General features: G+C 40.6%; 1 protein-coding gene across 7 annotated transcripts in view; it reads right to left on the bottom strand.

Moving 5' to 3' along the window:
• Positions 1–18,668, bottom strand: part of LOC122550039 (sickle tail protein-like) — a 710,262-nt gene that overhangs the window by 112,092 nt on the left and 579,502 nt on the right. For all 7 annotated transcript variants that reach the window (XM_043690462.1, XM_043690463.1, XM_043690464.1 and 4 more), the window contains one exon: positions 1,197–2,014. In XM_043690462.1, the coding sequence (XP_043546397.1) occupies positions 1,197–2,014 (818 nt within the window). The remainder of the gene's footprint in view (positions 1–1,196; positions 2,015–18,668) is intronic.

The raw sequence follows: 18,668 nt of genomic DNA, 5'->3' as shown, positions 1-18,668 counted from the left end.
GTAATCAGTAACTGCTGTTTCTACTAAATAAAGCATGCATTTGGACAAAATATTCAGAACTAGTCACATGGCACAGACACTGGTGTACAAAGCAACCCAGAAAATCCCTGATTGTTCAGCAAAACTTCAAAGATTAACGCTGCAAGTACCCCATATGTCAGGAGGTATGGTAAAGACAGTCGAGCAGAGTTCCAGCCTGGCCAGCCTGCCAACTCTCCCGGATAATAACATTTGGGGTTAGTTACAAAAATCAGGGTGGTGAAAGACAGTGGTTGAGATATCTCTGGCAGTTAAAAGTGTGTTATTTATTTAAGTACTTAATAAATTAATTGTGTTTTATACAGATCTAAGTGTCTCTGCTATATCTTCGTGCATGTGTATACAATTGTCCCTCAGAGGCAGGCAACAATAAATAAACCCAAGTGTTTTGCTTGCATTTTATAGTCAGTCAGGGATTTTGAAAGAACTATTTGCGAATGTGTATTCCTAGATTCTTTGCCCTCCACCCTAGAAACTGACAGCAAGGCATAGCCTTCTTTTCTTCCCACTGAAACATATTATCCCACACTTGTTTACATTGAAATTCATTTGCCCATTCTGAACACTTACAAATATATTGCTTTTTGTTTCAGTTTTCCTCAATATTGACCATGCCCCTCTAATTTGGTGTCATTCACAAATATTAAAACTATATTTATGAAACCCAAGTACAAATCATTTATGTAAAAATAGTCAAATCACCAATCCACATGAAATGCCGATTTTTAAAATCAATTAATCCATGGGATGTGGGCAATGCCAGCATTTATTTTTCATCCCTAGCTGTAGTCCATTTGATACAGATACATCCTATATTATACTTGCTAATTCGAATAACTAATTTTAAACCCAATTTTTTTTTGTAACCAGCTTGCCAACTACTCTAACACCGCAACTTTTCACCTTGATAACAGTCAACTCAAGGCTCAGGATTACATTGCCATCATTTAGTCTGTGTCTTCTGAATTCAGTAAGGTTGACAAAACATGCTTAGTATTAATAAATTTACTTAAACTTGAATCACAGTAGTAAAGAAAAACTAACTTGTTTTGTTAGTTTATTATTTCACAATACATCTGCAAGCATGAAATTTACCGAATCACAGCAGTCATCAGCTTGAACAGCTTATCTGCAATCATTTATCTGTTCCCCCTTACCTGGTTTCTGGGTCATTCGGTGTTGCAGAAGTGCTGCTGTACCCAGACATTTGCTTGTCAGCTGAAAATGGGATGACGTCTGAAACAGAGGGCGAGGAAGCAGCACTGCGCGCCTTGATAGCTGCTGCTTCCATAGCTATAGATGTCCCAGAATCCTTCCTAAGGGAGCTCCGTATGGAACAGGACCTATCAAGTTGAACAGGATGACTCAGATGGGAACTCTGTCCATGAATATCCATGATTCGCATTTCACTGATCTTCTGAGGAGAAGGTGGGGGTGTTTTGGAGACAATTGACGGAATATAACTGTCAGAATATTTTCTTGGCTTTATTCTATATAGCGACTGCTCCATTAGGTCAGCCTGCACATTGGTGCTTGGATATGTATTGCCAGACCTCAATGAAGGGCGGTGATATAGGATATGGTCTGGGACATCCCCAGGAATTCCAGTGCTGGATGAAGCAATACTCATTCGCCCATCAAGATACATATAAGGATCAGCATACAGACCTTCATTTCTGAAAAGGGCAACATTTTTACCGCTTAAATCCTCATCTGGTTTCACATCTCTTCTTTCCAAGATGGCACTTGGGCTGGGGGAGATGGACCTTGATGGTGGCATATTGGACAGTCTGTCCCTGGGAACAGTGGCACTGCCTGGCATAGGTATGGTTCTCCCTCCATTATATGGAATTCTAGATGGAGACGGTGGCATTGATTGAGGTATTGGTGGTGAACTTGGTGGTCCATGAGGAAGAGGCCCATGGTGTCGAAAGGATGGAGGAGCATCTTTTGTGTGAACCATCTCCCTTTGCATCTGAAATAAAAGAAAATACATAATTTAGCTTGAAATAATCTTTTTTCCATTGTATGGCTGAGAGATTTTATTCAAAAGAAGAGAGGTGTTGAAGGGTTATATGACACACAGCTATTCTTGTAACATACAGTACGAATGGATGCAGATTTGAAGCCTGGTCATATTTCAGTATGACCTGCAGCAAGCAGGATGCAACATTTACCTAGTTGCACAGCTGCCCAACATAATGTGAGAAAATTAAAGCAGAACATAATATAAGGAAATTTCTGAAGTTACAGGAAGTATCAGAAACATTTAAAAATATTTGTTAAACTGGCTATGGGCCTCAACCATTGATTGGGGACACCATGAATGTTGCAACATAAAGGGCATTAAAAACAAAACCCACACTGTCTAGTATCCTCAGCAACCCTGCACCAAATTCTCCCAGCCTCAATTTATTTTTCTCTATCAAATACAATTTAATCAGATGCTACATCTCAAATGTCCATAACTGTCCAACCCTAGTACTTACCACAAGGTTTGCCCCCTCCCCATGGCCCAATCATTTATATACGCGGTCATTCATTTAGGTCTCTCCACATTACTGCTGACACCAGGTTCCCTCCAATGTTACTGTGCCCAAACATCTTCCTGCAATGCTGTTGAAACCCATCCATCCAACATCCATCACTCCAATTTCCTGAGACATCACCCCCTTGCCTACTGCTGCCAAACAACAAGATTTCACCTCCCACAAAAGAAAACAGTCACATCACAAAAGTCCTCTAGTAATACTTCAGATTCTGTCCCAGTGGTACTAAACACTAAGCTATCCTTACAAATCACACCCCAATGCCAACCATACCCAGATTTGCTTAATTGCTCCAGAAGTCAATGCATAGGTCAGTGTTCAAATAGCAAATTCCTCAATTTCCTCCAATTTACCTCTGTTACGGCTTGTGAAAAACTTGAAGCAAACATGGGCTCCATGTTTGCTCATTCATAGTCAATGGGGGAGGCAGCACAGGAGCTTCCTCAAATAGCAATCAGGAGCACATTTACAAGTTAGCCAAAAATAAAATCAAAATTATATGAGAAGATTCCCAAACACTAAAGCAGCAACTCTAGAATCCTGCTTTTTAGCACTGAATTCACCTTTTCTAATTCAGAGGAGCATATCAGTGATGCTGTGACTTTAACAGCTTCTTGATTTAAACTATCCTCTGATTCACTAAAAAGTCATGTCAGGGAATTCAGTAATAACTTAAAGTGTTTAATCCACATGACAAATTAACCATAATTCTTGAATCACAGTTCTTATGTATCATTCACCTATGATACTTAAAAGTGTTGTTCGCTCATTGACACATACTCCAATTTTTTTCTAAAACGAGATGACAGGAAAACTTAATGGCAATTGAAGCACATACAAATACCTCAGCAAAAAGGTGAACCATCAAGATTCATGGATTAATGGCTTAAAAAATGTATTTCAATCCATCTTTTCCCCATTTCATTTTGTTAGCTACAGACACAAATTACATTTTCTGACAAAAGAACAACAGTAAAAATATACATTTCAAAGTAACAATTAACTCATTATAGCATTTGCGTGCCTTTGATCGTGTTGGTACTTGGACGTGGGAGAGCTCCGCATTTTAAATAGCATCGTTTGCAATCAATGTTAAGAATAATCAAATTTGTGAAAATTAATTCACAGGATGAACATGTAAAATACAACGTTGCTTATATTCCCCTTTTTGGATAAGCAGGAGACTGGAAGAACACAGCAAGTCAGGTAGCATCAGGAGATGGAAAAGTTAACATTTCACGTGTAACCCTTTTCAAGGACTTGAGCGGAACATTGACTTCTCCACCTCCTGATGCTGCCTGGCTTACTGTGTTCTTCCAGCATCCTGCTCGTCTACCTTGGATTCCAGCATCTGCAGTTTTTTGTCTCTAACCTCAATCCCTTTTGGCAACAGTGGAAAGACCTTCTGTATGAACTATCATTCCCATGGTTATGTTCGACAGGTACAGGAGGCAGTTATGCCAAACAAGAAATATTAAATTTCAGCAAATTACAAATGATTATAGCCTACAGAAAATATATTCTTCTCCTAGCTTGGACGCTGAATTGCATTTGCCTTCATGTTTTCGCAGTATTTGCATCTATTTTAACAGATGCTTTCATAACCAGCCAAAACAGCACTTTTTTGGTGGTTTGATTTCAAAACCACTTCTGAACCCTTTTTTAAGTCAGGGTTTAGCTCATTAACACAAAAGTAACTGATTGCACAAAAGCACTGGTGCTTTCATGTAGAATTGCAAAACAATGATTTACATACAGTTTTAATATACAGTTGTACTATTTCATTGCACCAAATCTTCAAAAGAACAGAAGAAAAACATATTACATTGTATCATTAAAACTTAAAAGGTTATCAGGGCTTTGTGGAGTTTTAAGACCCGGTCTCTCAAGCTGAATAGGATATGCTCAAATCTAAATGAACCGAACATTTGAAAACGGTGGTGTTACTTCAAGCTCATTACCAAATATAGAAATTATATTACTAAATCTTGTAATGTTAGTCAGAGAAAGGAAACCACACTGATTACGTACATTGGTATTTTAACCTTTATAATTACATGAAATAGAATACCTGGCAGAAATTATATTGGAAGCTAGTTTAGTTATCCTGAATAATTTCATCACAAGAACTTGTAAGCATGTTAAATGATAGGTAGACTTAATGAAACTTAAAATGTTCACATGATTCCAACTATTTTAATTGGTACTGACAGTCTAGGAAACTACTTCAACTGGTCAATTAATCAGATTCTGTAAATGTCAAGATGCATTTGCATTCAAGGAAAGATACCAAGGAGGGGCAATATTAAGGCACGGGAAGGCTGATTCCCCAACAGCTGTCACTTTGTTGACACTTGCCTTTACAGTGAGCCAACCTGCCAGCTCAGCACCATCCTCATGACCGGTCCTACCTGCCAATCTTCCTTCCCATCTATCTGCTCCACCCTCCTCTCCAACCTATCATCTTCATCCCCACCTCCATCCACCTATTGCACTCTTAGTTACCTTCTCCCTAGCCTACCTCCTTCCCATTTATCTCTCCTATTGAAGGGCTTTTGCCCAAAACATCGATTTTCCTTCTCTTCGGATGCTGCCTGGCCTGCTGTGCTTTTCCAGCACCACTCTAATCTAGACTCTGATTCTAGCATCTGCAGTCCTAATTTTTGCCTTTAGTGAGCTCCTAATGCCTGCTCATGATCCAGTGGGAGGGTCCAACATCATTTAAAGCACCTCCCCAAAACATCGATTTTCCTTCTCTTTGGATGCTGCTGTGCTTTTCCAGCACCACTCTAATCTAGACTCTGATTCTAGCATGTGCAGTCCTAATTTTTGCCTTTAGTGAGCTCCTAATGCCTGCTCATGATCCAGTGGGAGGGTCCAACATCATTTAAAGCACCTCCCTCAAAAATGTTCAAATAAATCAATGTGAAGAATTGCTCTTTGCCACTAATTTCTTAAAGTGCTTCATTACTTAAGCACATTGGTAGGAGCTCATGCCCAACACCATATTCTGGAGAACGAGACAAAATAAATGTGTACAATTCTATGCAGATTGGCACAATTTGTGGGGTAGAGAAGTACGTACAACCCATTAGAATAGATACAAACATCTTCCCAATGTCAAGCTTAAGTCACATGAAATATGTGAAGTTAAAGGCAGTGTGTATCACCACATGCATTTATAGACTTTTTCAGCAAACAGTTGGTGATTGTAGTAAGCCTCAGCCTGTGATCATACACCTTGCTGTGCCCTGGAGTGCAGAAGTAAATTGTTTTCTCTGCTGCATACTAACCTCCTGCTGAATAAATACTTGCTCAAACCAAGATTTAAAACCCGTTTTACACCCAGATGAGCTCATTAGATTACTTTGAATCGACAGTTAAGTTTCATGCTTAGTATCCTTTCCTCATTGAAAGAACAAAAACAAGCCAGTCACAGTTCAACAAACTAATTCTTGGAGCTTAGACATTCCACAGTGCTTTCTAGCCAATGTTATAATACACAAAGAAGCATCACAGCAAATACCCACAAGCTACAGTGCAACAATGATCAGACTGATTTCTTTTAAAGCACTAATGCTGATTAAAGATGATCATTGACTACGACACTGGGCTAATTCCCTTGCATGTCTTTGAGGAGCTGCCATGACATTCTTCACGTTGACACAAGTGGACTTAGGTTTGAAATTTCATCTGAAAGATGGCTCCTCTGACAGCGAAGCACCTAGCACACGTCAGTCCATACTTCTGTGCTCAATGGAATAAGACTTGAATGTGCAGACTTCTGACTCAGTTGAGGATGCTACCAACTGAACATCAGTTCAGTAGACAGAGTGCAGTAGTAATGTTGTACATATTTCTGGTAGTCAAAAAGCGTAATGCAATTGTAAAACAAGATGTGCAGAGACCACAACGACATAGCTTTTACACTATGTTTGCTTTACTGGAAACCATTACCTAAGGGTTTTAACTATTGTTAAATTTAAAAGAATTGCTTAGTGTTATCCATTTTAAAATTTGTTGATACTGTGTAGGCAATACTAGCAAGGCCAGTGTCCTTTGGAAGTCCAAGTCAAGATCGTGTGCAACTTCAAAGTGATGGTGTTCCCATGAATCGGTTTCCATTATTCTTCTGAGGTGGTAGAGGTCAAAGCTTGGAAGGAGCTGTGGAAGGCAATTCCTGCAATGCATCTTCTAGGTGGTACACACAGCTGCCACGTACCTCAGGAGGTAGAAGTGAATGTTGAACGTGGCGTATTGAAGCATCAGTATTTCCCATTTATATGTAGAGTTCCAAAATAATGATTTGCATATAGTTTTAATTAAACAGCTGTACTATTGCATTACATCACAGCCCAAAATCTTCAAAAGAACAGAGGAAAACATATTATTACATAATACAATTAAAACTTAAGTTTTTTTTATGGCTTTGTAGAAGAAACACACAGTCGGTTGTACCCTGGATGCTTTCAAGCGTCTTGATTATTGTTGCAGCTGCACTCGTGTAGACGAATGTAGAGTATTCTTTCATACTGCTGTCTTGTGCCTTGTAGTTGGTGGACAGGCATTAGGGGAGACAGGTGGTGAGTTACTTGTTGCAGAACTTCTTGCCTCTGACCTGTTCCTTCTTGTAGTCAGTGCATTTATACGAGCGATCCAGTTCAGCTTCTGCTCAAATGGTAGGTCCCAGATTACTAATAGTGGGGGTTGCAGTACTGCTAATGCCAATGATAAGATTTTCTCTTGATGGAGACAGTCATTGTCAGACACTTGTGTAGCATGAATATTATTTGCTATTATCAGTCTACGTCTGGATATTGTCTAGGTCTTGCTGCACGTGGACATGAGCTATTTCAGTCTTTGAGAAGTAGTAAATAGTGCTGAAATAATAACAATATTTACTGATGATTGTACTTCTGATCTTATGATGGAGGGAAGGTCATTGATGTAGCAGTTGAAGATGGTTGGGCCTAGGACACTACACTGACCAACTCCTTGAACTAACATGATTGAACTCCAGCAGCCATAATCATCTTCCTGTGTCTCCAACCAGTAAGGATTTTCCATCCGATTCCTACTAACTCCGTCGGCTAGAGCTTCATCATGCCTTACTGTCAAAAGTAAACTTGATATCAAAGCAATTCCTCTCTCCTCATCTCAGGAATTCAGCTTTCTGTCCACAATTGGCTCAAAGCTCTAATGGAGGTGACATGATGACTGGCCCTATCATGTTGATTCCAGGATAGATAGTAACCAAGTCACTGGGGATAGTTTCCTTGCTCTTCTTCAAAACAGTGCCCAAGAGCAGCAGCTAGGGTCTCAGTGTTATGTCTTATCTGAAAGAGTGCACCTCAGACACCCTGTGGATTGCACTGGGCCACAGAGGACACTTAAAAGGATCAGTACTGTGAGTTGAACAATTACTTTCCAGAATTCAAATTTCTGTATTGGAAGAACATATTCATGGTGGAAGACATGGACTCCTTCAACAGCACCTTCCAAATCCATAACCTCTACCACCTAGAACAACAAGGGCTGCAGATACATGGAAACACCATCATCAGCGGTAAAGGAGAGGACATCCAGCAGTAGCAGCAGCAATACCAGTACCAGTACACTGCTCCACCCCAGCCCTGGGTATCCCATTGAGTGAGGAGCAGGTCCTCTGCTTAGTCACCCAGCCCTGACTCTCAGGTTGGGTTGAGGCTGCAGATCTGCAGCTAGGCCCGGACACCTGAAGGAGCAGAAGCATCGGTGAAAGGGACAGACTGTGACTGGCAGCAACAGCTGGAGGACTGTTGAATGGGGAAAGAAGAGGTTTCTGCTGCCCTGCAATTAGCTTCCTGTAGCCTGGAGTGGCAGTCTCATCCCAACTGCATCTTCAGGGTATCCCATCATTCTTTAAATCGGCTTTCCCCGAGCCCAGGAACTGTTAACTAAACAGTCATGAACTTTGCCCTAATTTTACTTGTCTTCCATAGTGTATGACTTCTGTCATTAATATAGATGTCATGGTGTGACAACCTGAAAAATACAGTGAAAAGTTTTATTTAAAAATACATGTGACAATAAATTTCTACTCTTATAATACCTGCAGGTTCTCCTCCAATTCACACATGTGGATTTAGAATCTTATTGTTCTTTCTCCATCACGGTCAAAATCCTGACACTTCCTTCACAAATTGATTGAGAGGATATCCCTGCACCCCAGGACTATGGCAGTAATATGGGTAGTAAATACAAACCCTGAAATGATACCTACATCCCAAGTATCAATTTTTAAAAAAAATTATACAAAATTGATTGCCCATTGCCCTCATTATAATCTTTAAGAGCATTCCATCAGCTGTAGAGTGGTTTTGGACATCCCAAATTCATGAGTGATGCAAAATAAATACAAAGCTTTATTGATTTTTGGTCTATTACTCAGTATAACAATACAATGCTTATTAAATACCCTTAAAGTGAAAATATGTAAATTTCGCATTGTTTAATATAAAATACCAACACTCAAAAAGAACACAAATGAACTTGCAAGTTGAGAGTGTGTGCAAAGATTGCCAAGTATTGGGAGAAAAGCCGGTCCATTTTTTTTTTAAAAAGAGCCTACTTGAGTGGATTGAGAATATCCATGGTTGGCAAACTTTGTGGTAGAGAATTCTGAGAGTTCCAACCCTTTCAGTGAAGAATATTTTCCTCATCTCATTCCCAAATAGATACCACCATTACATTCGCGCCCCCCACCCCACCCCCATGCCATCCTTAAAATATAGCCAGATCTCCGTGCTCCATCACCCTCTTCAGAACTGTATCTCTTATTTTGTATTATTTGCCCATGTTCTTCCTATCAAAACCCATCATAGCACACTCATTGGCATTGACGTTCATCTGATACCTATCCACCCACTTCAAAAGAACTTAGGTAAGTTTGGAGGAATTCCACACTGTTCTTCTCTCAGTTTATAATGCTTCTAAGTTTTCTATAATTTAGAAACTTTGAAGTTGTTCCCTGCTTACCAAGATCTAGATCATTCATATAATCGCAGGAGTAGCAACAGATTCAATGCCACTCCCTGGGGAACTCCACTACAAACCTTTCTTCAGCTCAAAAAATATCCATTGGCCATTACTTGGCTTCCTATTAATCAGCGAATCTTGTATTCATTTTGCAACTGTCCCTTTATTCCATGGCTTCTCATTTTTCTCACGTGTTTATGAAGGTATAGAAGTGTACTGTACCTTTAAGAGAGTTGAAAGCTAGCAGAACAACCTGACAGCATCAAGTATTCTGAACAAGATACAATGTAACCTTTTGGTCCAGCAGCGTGTAGTTGGTAGCCTGGAGACAAAAATAAATTCCAATTCGAACAATTTAAATTATACCCCCAAAAATCCAAAACTCCAAACAAGTTTGAATTTAATATACTGACAATATTAAAAACCAATAACAATTCGATGCTTTGGGGGTAAAAGACCAGGAAAACGTGAACAGTTCAGGGAGAACTGCCAAGCCGACTGCCCGGAAAATCAGCTCTCTTAAAGATACATTTATCTGTCAACAAACAGTGAAACAGAAATCCTAAGAAGAAGAAAACCTACAGAGGAAGATAGAAAACGAAGATTCGACAGCTGCCTGGTTTTGAAATTTGAATTTTGGTAAATCTTACTCGGGGGTTTTATCGCACCAGTATTATAGATGAGAAAGTAAAAGATAGGTTAGAGGAAGGAGTTATAAAAAGTTGGTTGTTAATTATTGTGTTATACTTTAAGAAACAAAGTTGTTAAATTTTTACTTTAAATAGTTCTTGGCCTCTCGAATTTCAGATTACTGCATGGGACAAATCTTTTCTGTGTTACTCGTTTAAATTAGCGGGGTGGGGGTGGGGGTGTTTACCCTGTGTTGTAACACAAGTCTGTTGCTCAATATTATGCCACACATCTTCAGAAAGACCATATCAACAACCATGTCCTCATCAACACTCTTACCTCTTAAAAAACCTACAGCAAGTTAGTTATACACCATTGCACCTTGAGAAATTCATGCTTGCTCTTCCTAATCACCTTTCTCCAGGTGACTATTAATTGTATCCCAAATAATTGTTTCTAAAAGCTTTCCCACTATGCAAGTTAAACTTTTATGTCTGTAATCACTAAGCCTATCCTTACAACCTTCTTTTAAATAGAGGTGTGATGCTCACAATCTTCCTGTCTTCTGGCACCTGAGATTAAGGAAGGCTGAAAGATTATGACTAATGCCTCTGCAGTTTCCACTCAATGCAAAATTCGGACCATATTCACATTTCCTGGAGGCCCCTTCACAACAAGATAATTAATTAAACCTTTCTAATTTTGGCTCTAGTATTGCACACTTTCCTGCTCCAGAGCAAGATCCCAGAAACAGATCTCAAAAACCCATTTCTATTTCTGCATATTTGGTTGGCCTAGTTTGAGAATTTAAATACCCCCACCCCCATGATTGTTGTATTATCCGTATTATATGTGCCCCTAATTTCCTGATAAAATCTGTGGTGTAGAACAGTATCTGTCACAAATGTCTGAACAATAACCATCAAGTTTCTGCCCCATTTTGTTTAGTGTCAATCAAAATGATTCTCCTACTTAATTTCCTGATCAAAGATCCTTTCTCCCCACTGTCATTATCCCATTCACTATCATTAAGTCCACCCATCATCCTTTTCCAGTTTGTCCATCTCTTCTAAAAAAACATTTACTTTCTAGAATATGCAATTCCTAAACTTGGTCACTCTGCAGCAAGTTCTCACGATGACTATTAGACCAAATTGATTCATTTCTAGCAATTCTACCAATTACTAGAGAAGGTGCAAAACTTGACCTACTCTTGGGAAATAGAACATAGAAGAATACAGCGCAGTACAGGCCCTTTGGCCCTCGATGTTGCGCCAATCCAAGCCCACCTAACCTACACTAGCCCACTATCGTCCATATGCCTATCCAATGCCCGCTTAAATGCCCACAAAGAGGGAGAGTCCACCACTGCTGCTGGCTGTGCATTCCATGAACTCACGACTCGCTGAGTAAAGAACCTACTCCTAACATCTGTCCTATACCTACCACCACTTAATTTAATGCTTTAAGGCAGGGCAGGTGACTGAGGTGTCAGTGGGGGCCAGTGACCATTATTTTAAATCTAATAGAATTATGATGGAAAAGGATAGACCAGATCTAAAAATTGAAGTTCTAAATTGGAAAAAGACCAATGTTGACAGTATTAGGCAAGAACGTTTGAAAGCTGATTGGGGGCAGATGTTCACAGGTAAAGGGACAGCTGGAAAATACGAAGCCTTCAGAAGTGAGATAACGAGAATCCAGAGAAAGTATATTCCTGTTAGGGTGAAAGGAAAGGCTGGTAGGTGTAGGGAATGCTGGATGACTAAAGAAATTAAGGATTTGGTTAAGAAAAAGAAGAACGTATATGTAAGGTATAGACAAGATAGATTGAGTGAATCCTTAGAAGAGTATAAAGGAAGTGGGAGTATACTTAAGAGGGAAATCAGGAGGGCAAAAAGAGGACATGAGATGGTTTTGGCAAATAGAATTAAGGAGAATCCAAAGGGTTTTTACAAATACATTAAGTAAAAAAGGTGAACAAGGGAGAGAATAGGGCCCCTCAAAGATCAGCAAGGCTGCCTTTGTGTGGAGCTGCAGAAATTGGGGGAAGATACTAAATGAGTATTTTGCATCAGTATTTATTGTGGAAAAGGATATAGAAGATATAGACTGTAGGGAAATAGATGGTGACATCTTGAAAAATGTCCATATTACAGAGGAGGAAGTACTGGATGTCTTGAAACGCATAAAGGTGGATAAAACCCCAGAACCTGATCAGGTGTACCCTAGAACTCTGTGGGAAGCTAGAGAAGTGATTGCTGGGCCTCTTACTGAGATATTTGTATTATTGATAGTCACAGGTGAGGGTTCAGAAAGGATTTACAAAGATGTTACCAGGGTTGGAGGATATGAGCGATAGAGAGAAGCTTGAACAGGCTGGGGCTGTTTTCCCTGGAGCGGAGACTGAGGGGTGACCTTATAGAGGTTTACAAACATGGTGCCACTGTTTAAGAAGGGTGGTAAAGTCAAGCCAGGGAACTATAGACCAGCGAGCCTGACCTCGGTTGTGGGCAAGTTGTTGGAGGGAATCCGGAAGGAACAGGATGTACATGCATTTGGAAAGGCAAGGGCAGATTAGGGATCGTCAACATGGCTTTGTGCATGGGAAATCATGTCTCACAAACTTGATTTGAGTTTTTTGAGGAAGTAACAAAGAGGATTAGGAGGGCAGAGCTGTAAATATGATCTATAAGTAAGGTGTTCGACAAGGTTCCCCATGGGAGACTGATTAGCAAGGTTAGATCTCATGGAATAGAGGGAGAACTAGCCATTTGGATACAGAACTGGCTCAAAGGTAGAAGACAGAGGGTGGTAGAGGAGGGTTCTTTTTCAGACTGGAGGCCTGTCACCAGTGGGGTGCCACAAGGATCAGTGCTGGGTCCTCTACTTTTTGTCATTTACATAAAGGATTTGGATGTGAGCATAAGAGGTACAGTTAGTAAGTTTGCAGATGACACCAAAATTGGAGGTGTAGTAGACAGCGAAGAGTGTTACCTCATTTACAACAGGATCTGGACCAGATGGGCCAATGGGCTGAGAAGTGGCAGATGGAGTTCAATTCGATGTGCTGCATTTTGGGAAAGCAAATCTTAGCAGGACTTATACACTTAATGGTAAGGTCCTAGGGAGTGTTGCTGAACAAAGAGACCTTGGAGGGCAGGTTCAGAGCTCCTTGAAAGCAGAGTCACAAGTAGATAGGATAGTGAAGACGGCATTTGGTATGCCTTTCTTTATTGGTCAGAGTATTGAGTACAGGAGCTGGGAGGTCATGTTGCGGCTGTACAGGACATTGGTTAGGCTACTGTTGGAATATTGCATGCAATTCTGGTCTCCTTCGGAAAGATGTTGTGAAACTTGAAAGGGTTCAGAAAGGATTTACAAAGATGTTACCAGGGTTGGAGGATATGAGCGATAGAGAGAAGCTGAACAGGCTGGGGCTGTTTTCCCTGGAGCGGAGACTGAGGGGTGACCTTATAGAGGTTTACAAAATTATGAAGGGCATGGATAGGATAAATAGACCAAGTCTTTTCCCTGGGGTCGGGGAGTCCAGAACTAGAGGGCATAGGTTTAGGGTCAGAGGGGAAAGATATAAAAGAGACCTAGGGGGCAACTAGTTCACACAGAGGATGGTACATGTATGGAATGAGCTACCAGAGGATGTGGAGGAGGCTGGTACAATTGCAACATTTAAAAAGGCATTTGGATGGGCATATGAATAGGAAGGGTTTAGAGGAATATGGGCCGGGTGCTGGCAGGTGGGACTAGATGGAGTTGGGATATCTGGTTGCATGGACGGGTTGGACCAAAGGGTCTGTTTCCATGCTGTACATCTCTATGACTATGATACGATGCCTTAAGACTGGAAGTTTTTCTAATTCTCTCTGACACTGTCTTAACTATTAAATAAAGAAAATTTACAGACCAGGAACAGGCCCTTTAGCCCTCCAAGCTTGTGCCAATCCAAATCCACTGTCTAAACCTACTGCCCAATTCCTAAGGATCTTATCCCTCTGCTCCCCATTTACTCATGCATCTGTCTAGACACACCTTAAATGAATCTGTTGTGCCTGCCTCTACTACCAACGTGTTCCAGGCACCTACCACCCTGTGTAAAGTACTTCCGCGTGTATCACCCTTAAACTTGTCATCTGTCATCTTGAATACGTGACCTCTCGTTATCGAATTCCTCACCCAGCGAAAAAGCCTCTCTCTATCCACCCTGTATATCCTTCATGATTTTGTAGACCTCAATCAGGTCACCCCACCCCAACCTCCTTTTTTCTGATGAAAACAATCCTAACCTACTCAACCTCTCTGCATTGTTAGCACCTTCCATACCAGGCAACATCCTCGTAAACCTTCTCTGCACCCTCTCCATTACCCTCTTCTGGTAATGTGGTTACCAGAACTGTACACCTTATGCTAAATGCAGCCAAATCAAAGTCTTGTACAATTTTAATATGACCTGCCAGCTCTTACACTCAATACCCCGTCCGATGAAGGCAAGCATACTTTCTAAAGCAATGATACAGTGCTTTCTTGACCACTGTATCCACCTGCACAGCCACCTCAGGAGTACAATGGACCTGAACTCCAAGATCTCTCTGCTCATCAACTTTTCCCAAGGATCTTCTGTTTACACTCTTTTGTCACACTCTTTGCTCCTTCTTGACTCTATTAGTACCCAAAGTATTGCTCTGTTCTAGAGCCTTGACATTTCCTTTAATTTTGAATGTTTTTCCTGAATCTCCTTTAAACGTTTAAAGCGGTGTCTTCCCTAGGAGGGGGCAAGGGGATCATGGCTAAAAGTTACAGATCTGCACATTTCCTTCAATTTTAACCTCTTTAGTCCAAGAGTCTAAAGCGCTAGTTGGTAAAGGATCAGAAGACAACATTGAGCTATTGACCAGAGCAGTTAGATGGAAGTAGAGAGACATCCACTTCTGCCTCAATAATGGTGATGCTGGGATTGGGCCTATCAAAAGATACAGGGCCAGTTATAAATCCCAGGGAAGGGAATTAAGAGTTTTTCTGATGTCCTGTACCTGGGAATTGTGAACTAGGTAGAGGAATACTTGTCCTGTGGAGCAATGTACAACATTCTCTCTCATGATTTACTCAAGACGAATATTGGGAAATTAATAGGTTTTTTTTCTATGACAACACCTCCACCATGCCATGCACCACCACATGCATAATCATGCATATACACACACACACACACACACACACACTAGTGTCAGAGGTGGTGTTCACTTTAGGAGCTGGCTCTGAGCTAGCTGAATCAGTAATTTACTATGCACATGTAAAGAATGGCTGTATAGAATAAGCTCTATAGTCACTTGTTTGATGAGGATATCAGCCTTTGTGGAGTTATTTCACTTCCATAATGAATTGATCACGTTTAGTGGTTATAAAAATAAGAAGGAGTGGATGATTTCCTTGGCATCATTCCAAATTTTTCATCCAATTCAAACTTGGGCACCTAAGGCACTCATGCCTACTGATAGAATGGATCAGTCACTTAACACATCACAGAAAACCCACTTTGTTAAGCGGTCACTTAAAATAACTGACATTTAGTGAAACCTTACAATAACAGTAGTGGCCTCTGTACCTGGAAATTCATACAATCACATATGTTAATACATATTTCAGAAGGTATGTTTGGTTTAGAAGATGCTACTTTAGAGCATCAGTTTTGCCACTGTTGCTTGGAGTTCTCCAGCACCGAGGTTCCTGCTGTAGGTTTTCCAATTCTTCACAGCATCTACAGGAATTGCTACTGCCCGGTAACAGTGATCTTAATCTTGGATTTTAAATACACTTTTCCTCAGTTGGTCAAAGTTGTTCCATTGGAGATGATAATGACTTCTGTCATCTATATCTGCTTTTAAGGGGAACTCCCAAGGTATGGAAATTGGTCCATGCTTTCTGGAATCTCATTTTAGATCGTAAATCGATGGAAGATATGTTGAGCTGTGGGCTGAAAAATGTGTTGCTGGAAAAGCGCAGCAGGTCAGGCAGCATCCAAGGAGCAGGAGAATCGATGTTTCAGGAATCCATGTTGAGCTGTGGGAAATGGTTTGAAGAGGCCTTTTGTAAAAGGCTTATTTTTGTCATGTGTCTTAGAGAAAGAGTTGCCAATGACCTGGAACTCTGCTAGAAAGGATTGCGGCTTGCATGTCATATAGAAGACAGCCAAGTATAGGGAGGATATTTCACAAGTTCTCTTTCTTGAGGTTGTAAAAGCAAATATAGCAGTTTGTACAATTCCTTACACATAATGTGAATTTACTGTGCAGCAACAATTATGTTAATGGCATCTCTTGGATGGTGAAGACTGTACTGCAACTCTGGAAGGACCTCTTCAGCCATTGGGAGAAGGCAGTGGAGAGGATCTTCCATGATCTTCCCTCAATAGACAACAGGGCGATTTCTTTATTGCTACGATAACCATACGTCTCTTTTCTTGAATATAATCACAAATACACCACCCCAAAATCCCTAGCAGGAGTTTCTTTTCCCAGGTGAGGGACATGAGGTTGCGTCGCCCTACCCAGAGCATGCCTCTGCCAACACTTCAGCATTTTGACTATACCAATGGACACCTACTCAAACTCATGTATTATGTCGCCCTAAATTTAAGGTCAATGAGACAAGGCAAAGAAGATTTCTTTCCATTCATTAAAACTAGAATGCAAAAAGGAAACTTGAAAAAGGGGCAGCATTTATGCAGAGATTCCCTACAGAGTGGAAGCAGGCCATTTGGCCCATCATGCCCATACCAATCCTGCAAAAATGTATCCCATCCAAACCCACCCTCCATGCTATCCCTGTAACCCTGCATTTTCCTGGCTAACCCACATATCTCTGGGCAATTTAGCATGGCCAATCCATCTAGCCTGCAGATCTATGGACTGTGGGAGGAAACTGGAGAAAACACACACAGATACAGAGAATGTGTAAACTCTACACAGTTGACCAAGGCTGGCATCGAACCCAGGTCCTTGGCGCTGAGAGGCAGCAGTGCTAACCAGTAACCCACCATGCTGCCCCAATGTGTAGCATGAGAAGGGTATATTGATTGACTGGACAACTGTTGCATAAAGATTCAACAAGAATAGTTAAAAAGTTCATTTTAGCTCTCAGACCAGACAGGTTTGGTCAGGCTATCACCATGAAATGCAAAGATTACTGTCTACAACAGCAGAGTTCTACTGCAGAGACTGTATAAGGCCTTGGTCAGAAAAACTTTGGGCCCCATATCTAAACAAGGATGGGCTGGCACTGGAGGGGTTCCAGAGGAGGTTTACAGAAATGATCCCGAGAATGAACAGCTTGTTTTATGAGGAACACTTCCAGACCCTGGGTCTGTAATCGATGGAGTTTAGAAGGATGAGGGAAGAATCTCATGGAAACTGATAGGCCTGGATAGGATGCATGTGGAGAAGATGTTTCCACTAGTAAGAGACTAGAATCAGAGGACACGGCCTTAGAGTGAAGGGACGAGCCTTTAGAACAGAGATGAGGAGGGATTTCTTCAGCAAGAGGGTGGTTAATCTGTGGAACTCATTGTTTCCATGGCCTGCTGCGGCAAAATCATTGAGAGCTTTTAAAACAGAGATGGATAGGTTCTTGTTGGTAAGGATTACAGGAGAAGGCAGGAGAATATGTTGAAACATATCAATCATGATCAAATTGCAGTGAAGACTCAATAGACTGAATGGCCTAATTCAGCTCATATTTCTTATGGTCTTATTCCACAATGGTCTGGTTGAATATGAGCTGTACTCTGCCTATTAGGAGCGAAGGAACATGCTGCTTGATTTGTCAGCTCCAGCCTACAGTTGGGACAAATGGCTTACATACCTGGAATCACATTGGTACACACTAATACGTAACATTGCTCACTGGTGTGGTAGGCAGATATATTTTTGGGCTGAAGGCAGCTTCGTGCCAGTGGAAAATATCATTTGGATAGCCATTACACAGTAGCAACGTGAAACAGCTTCATTAACTCATGATTCAAAGTTTTGAGATACATTGTCACACCAGTGTAACCTGAATAAAAACTGGGTACATGTCAGGTTCAAAAAGTGCTTAAGCCATACTTCTACATTTAAATCCTGCTTTATTCTAGTTTCAGCTCCTTCACATTTCTCATGCAATCAGCAATCTGTGTACATACTAATACATCAGTGAGATAACAAGGTCTACATTACTCTCAAGTTCAAAACACCTGTTTTCAAAAGTAGCTTGGAGTCAAATGAATTAACCCATAACAGGAGAGAGATTGACTGAATTCTTATTTCTTGGTCATAAATTACTGTCAAATTAATTATAATCTTCAAAAGTAGTTTGTACAAAATGTTAACTCTTTAATATAAACACCAGTTATTAGTTTTGAAACAAGTTTGATGATTAAAT

This window comes from Chiloscyllium plagiosum, chromosome 5 (genome assembly GCF_004010195.1).
Source record: "Chiloscyllium plagiosum isolate BGI_BamShark_2017 chromosome 5, ASM401019v2, whole genome shotgun sequence".
Lineage (NCBI taxonomy): Eukaryota > Metazoa > Chordata > Chondrichthyes > Orectolobiformes > Hemiscylliidae > Chiloscyllium > Chiloscyllium plagiosum.
Note: the sequence above shows the minus strand (reverse complement) of the source record. Positions and strands in the feature narration are given on the sequence as shown.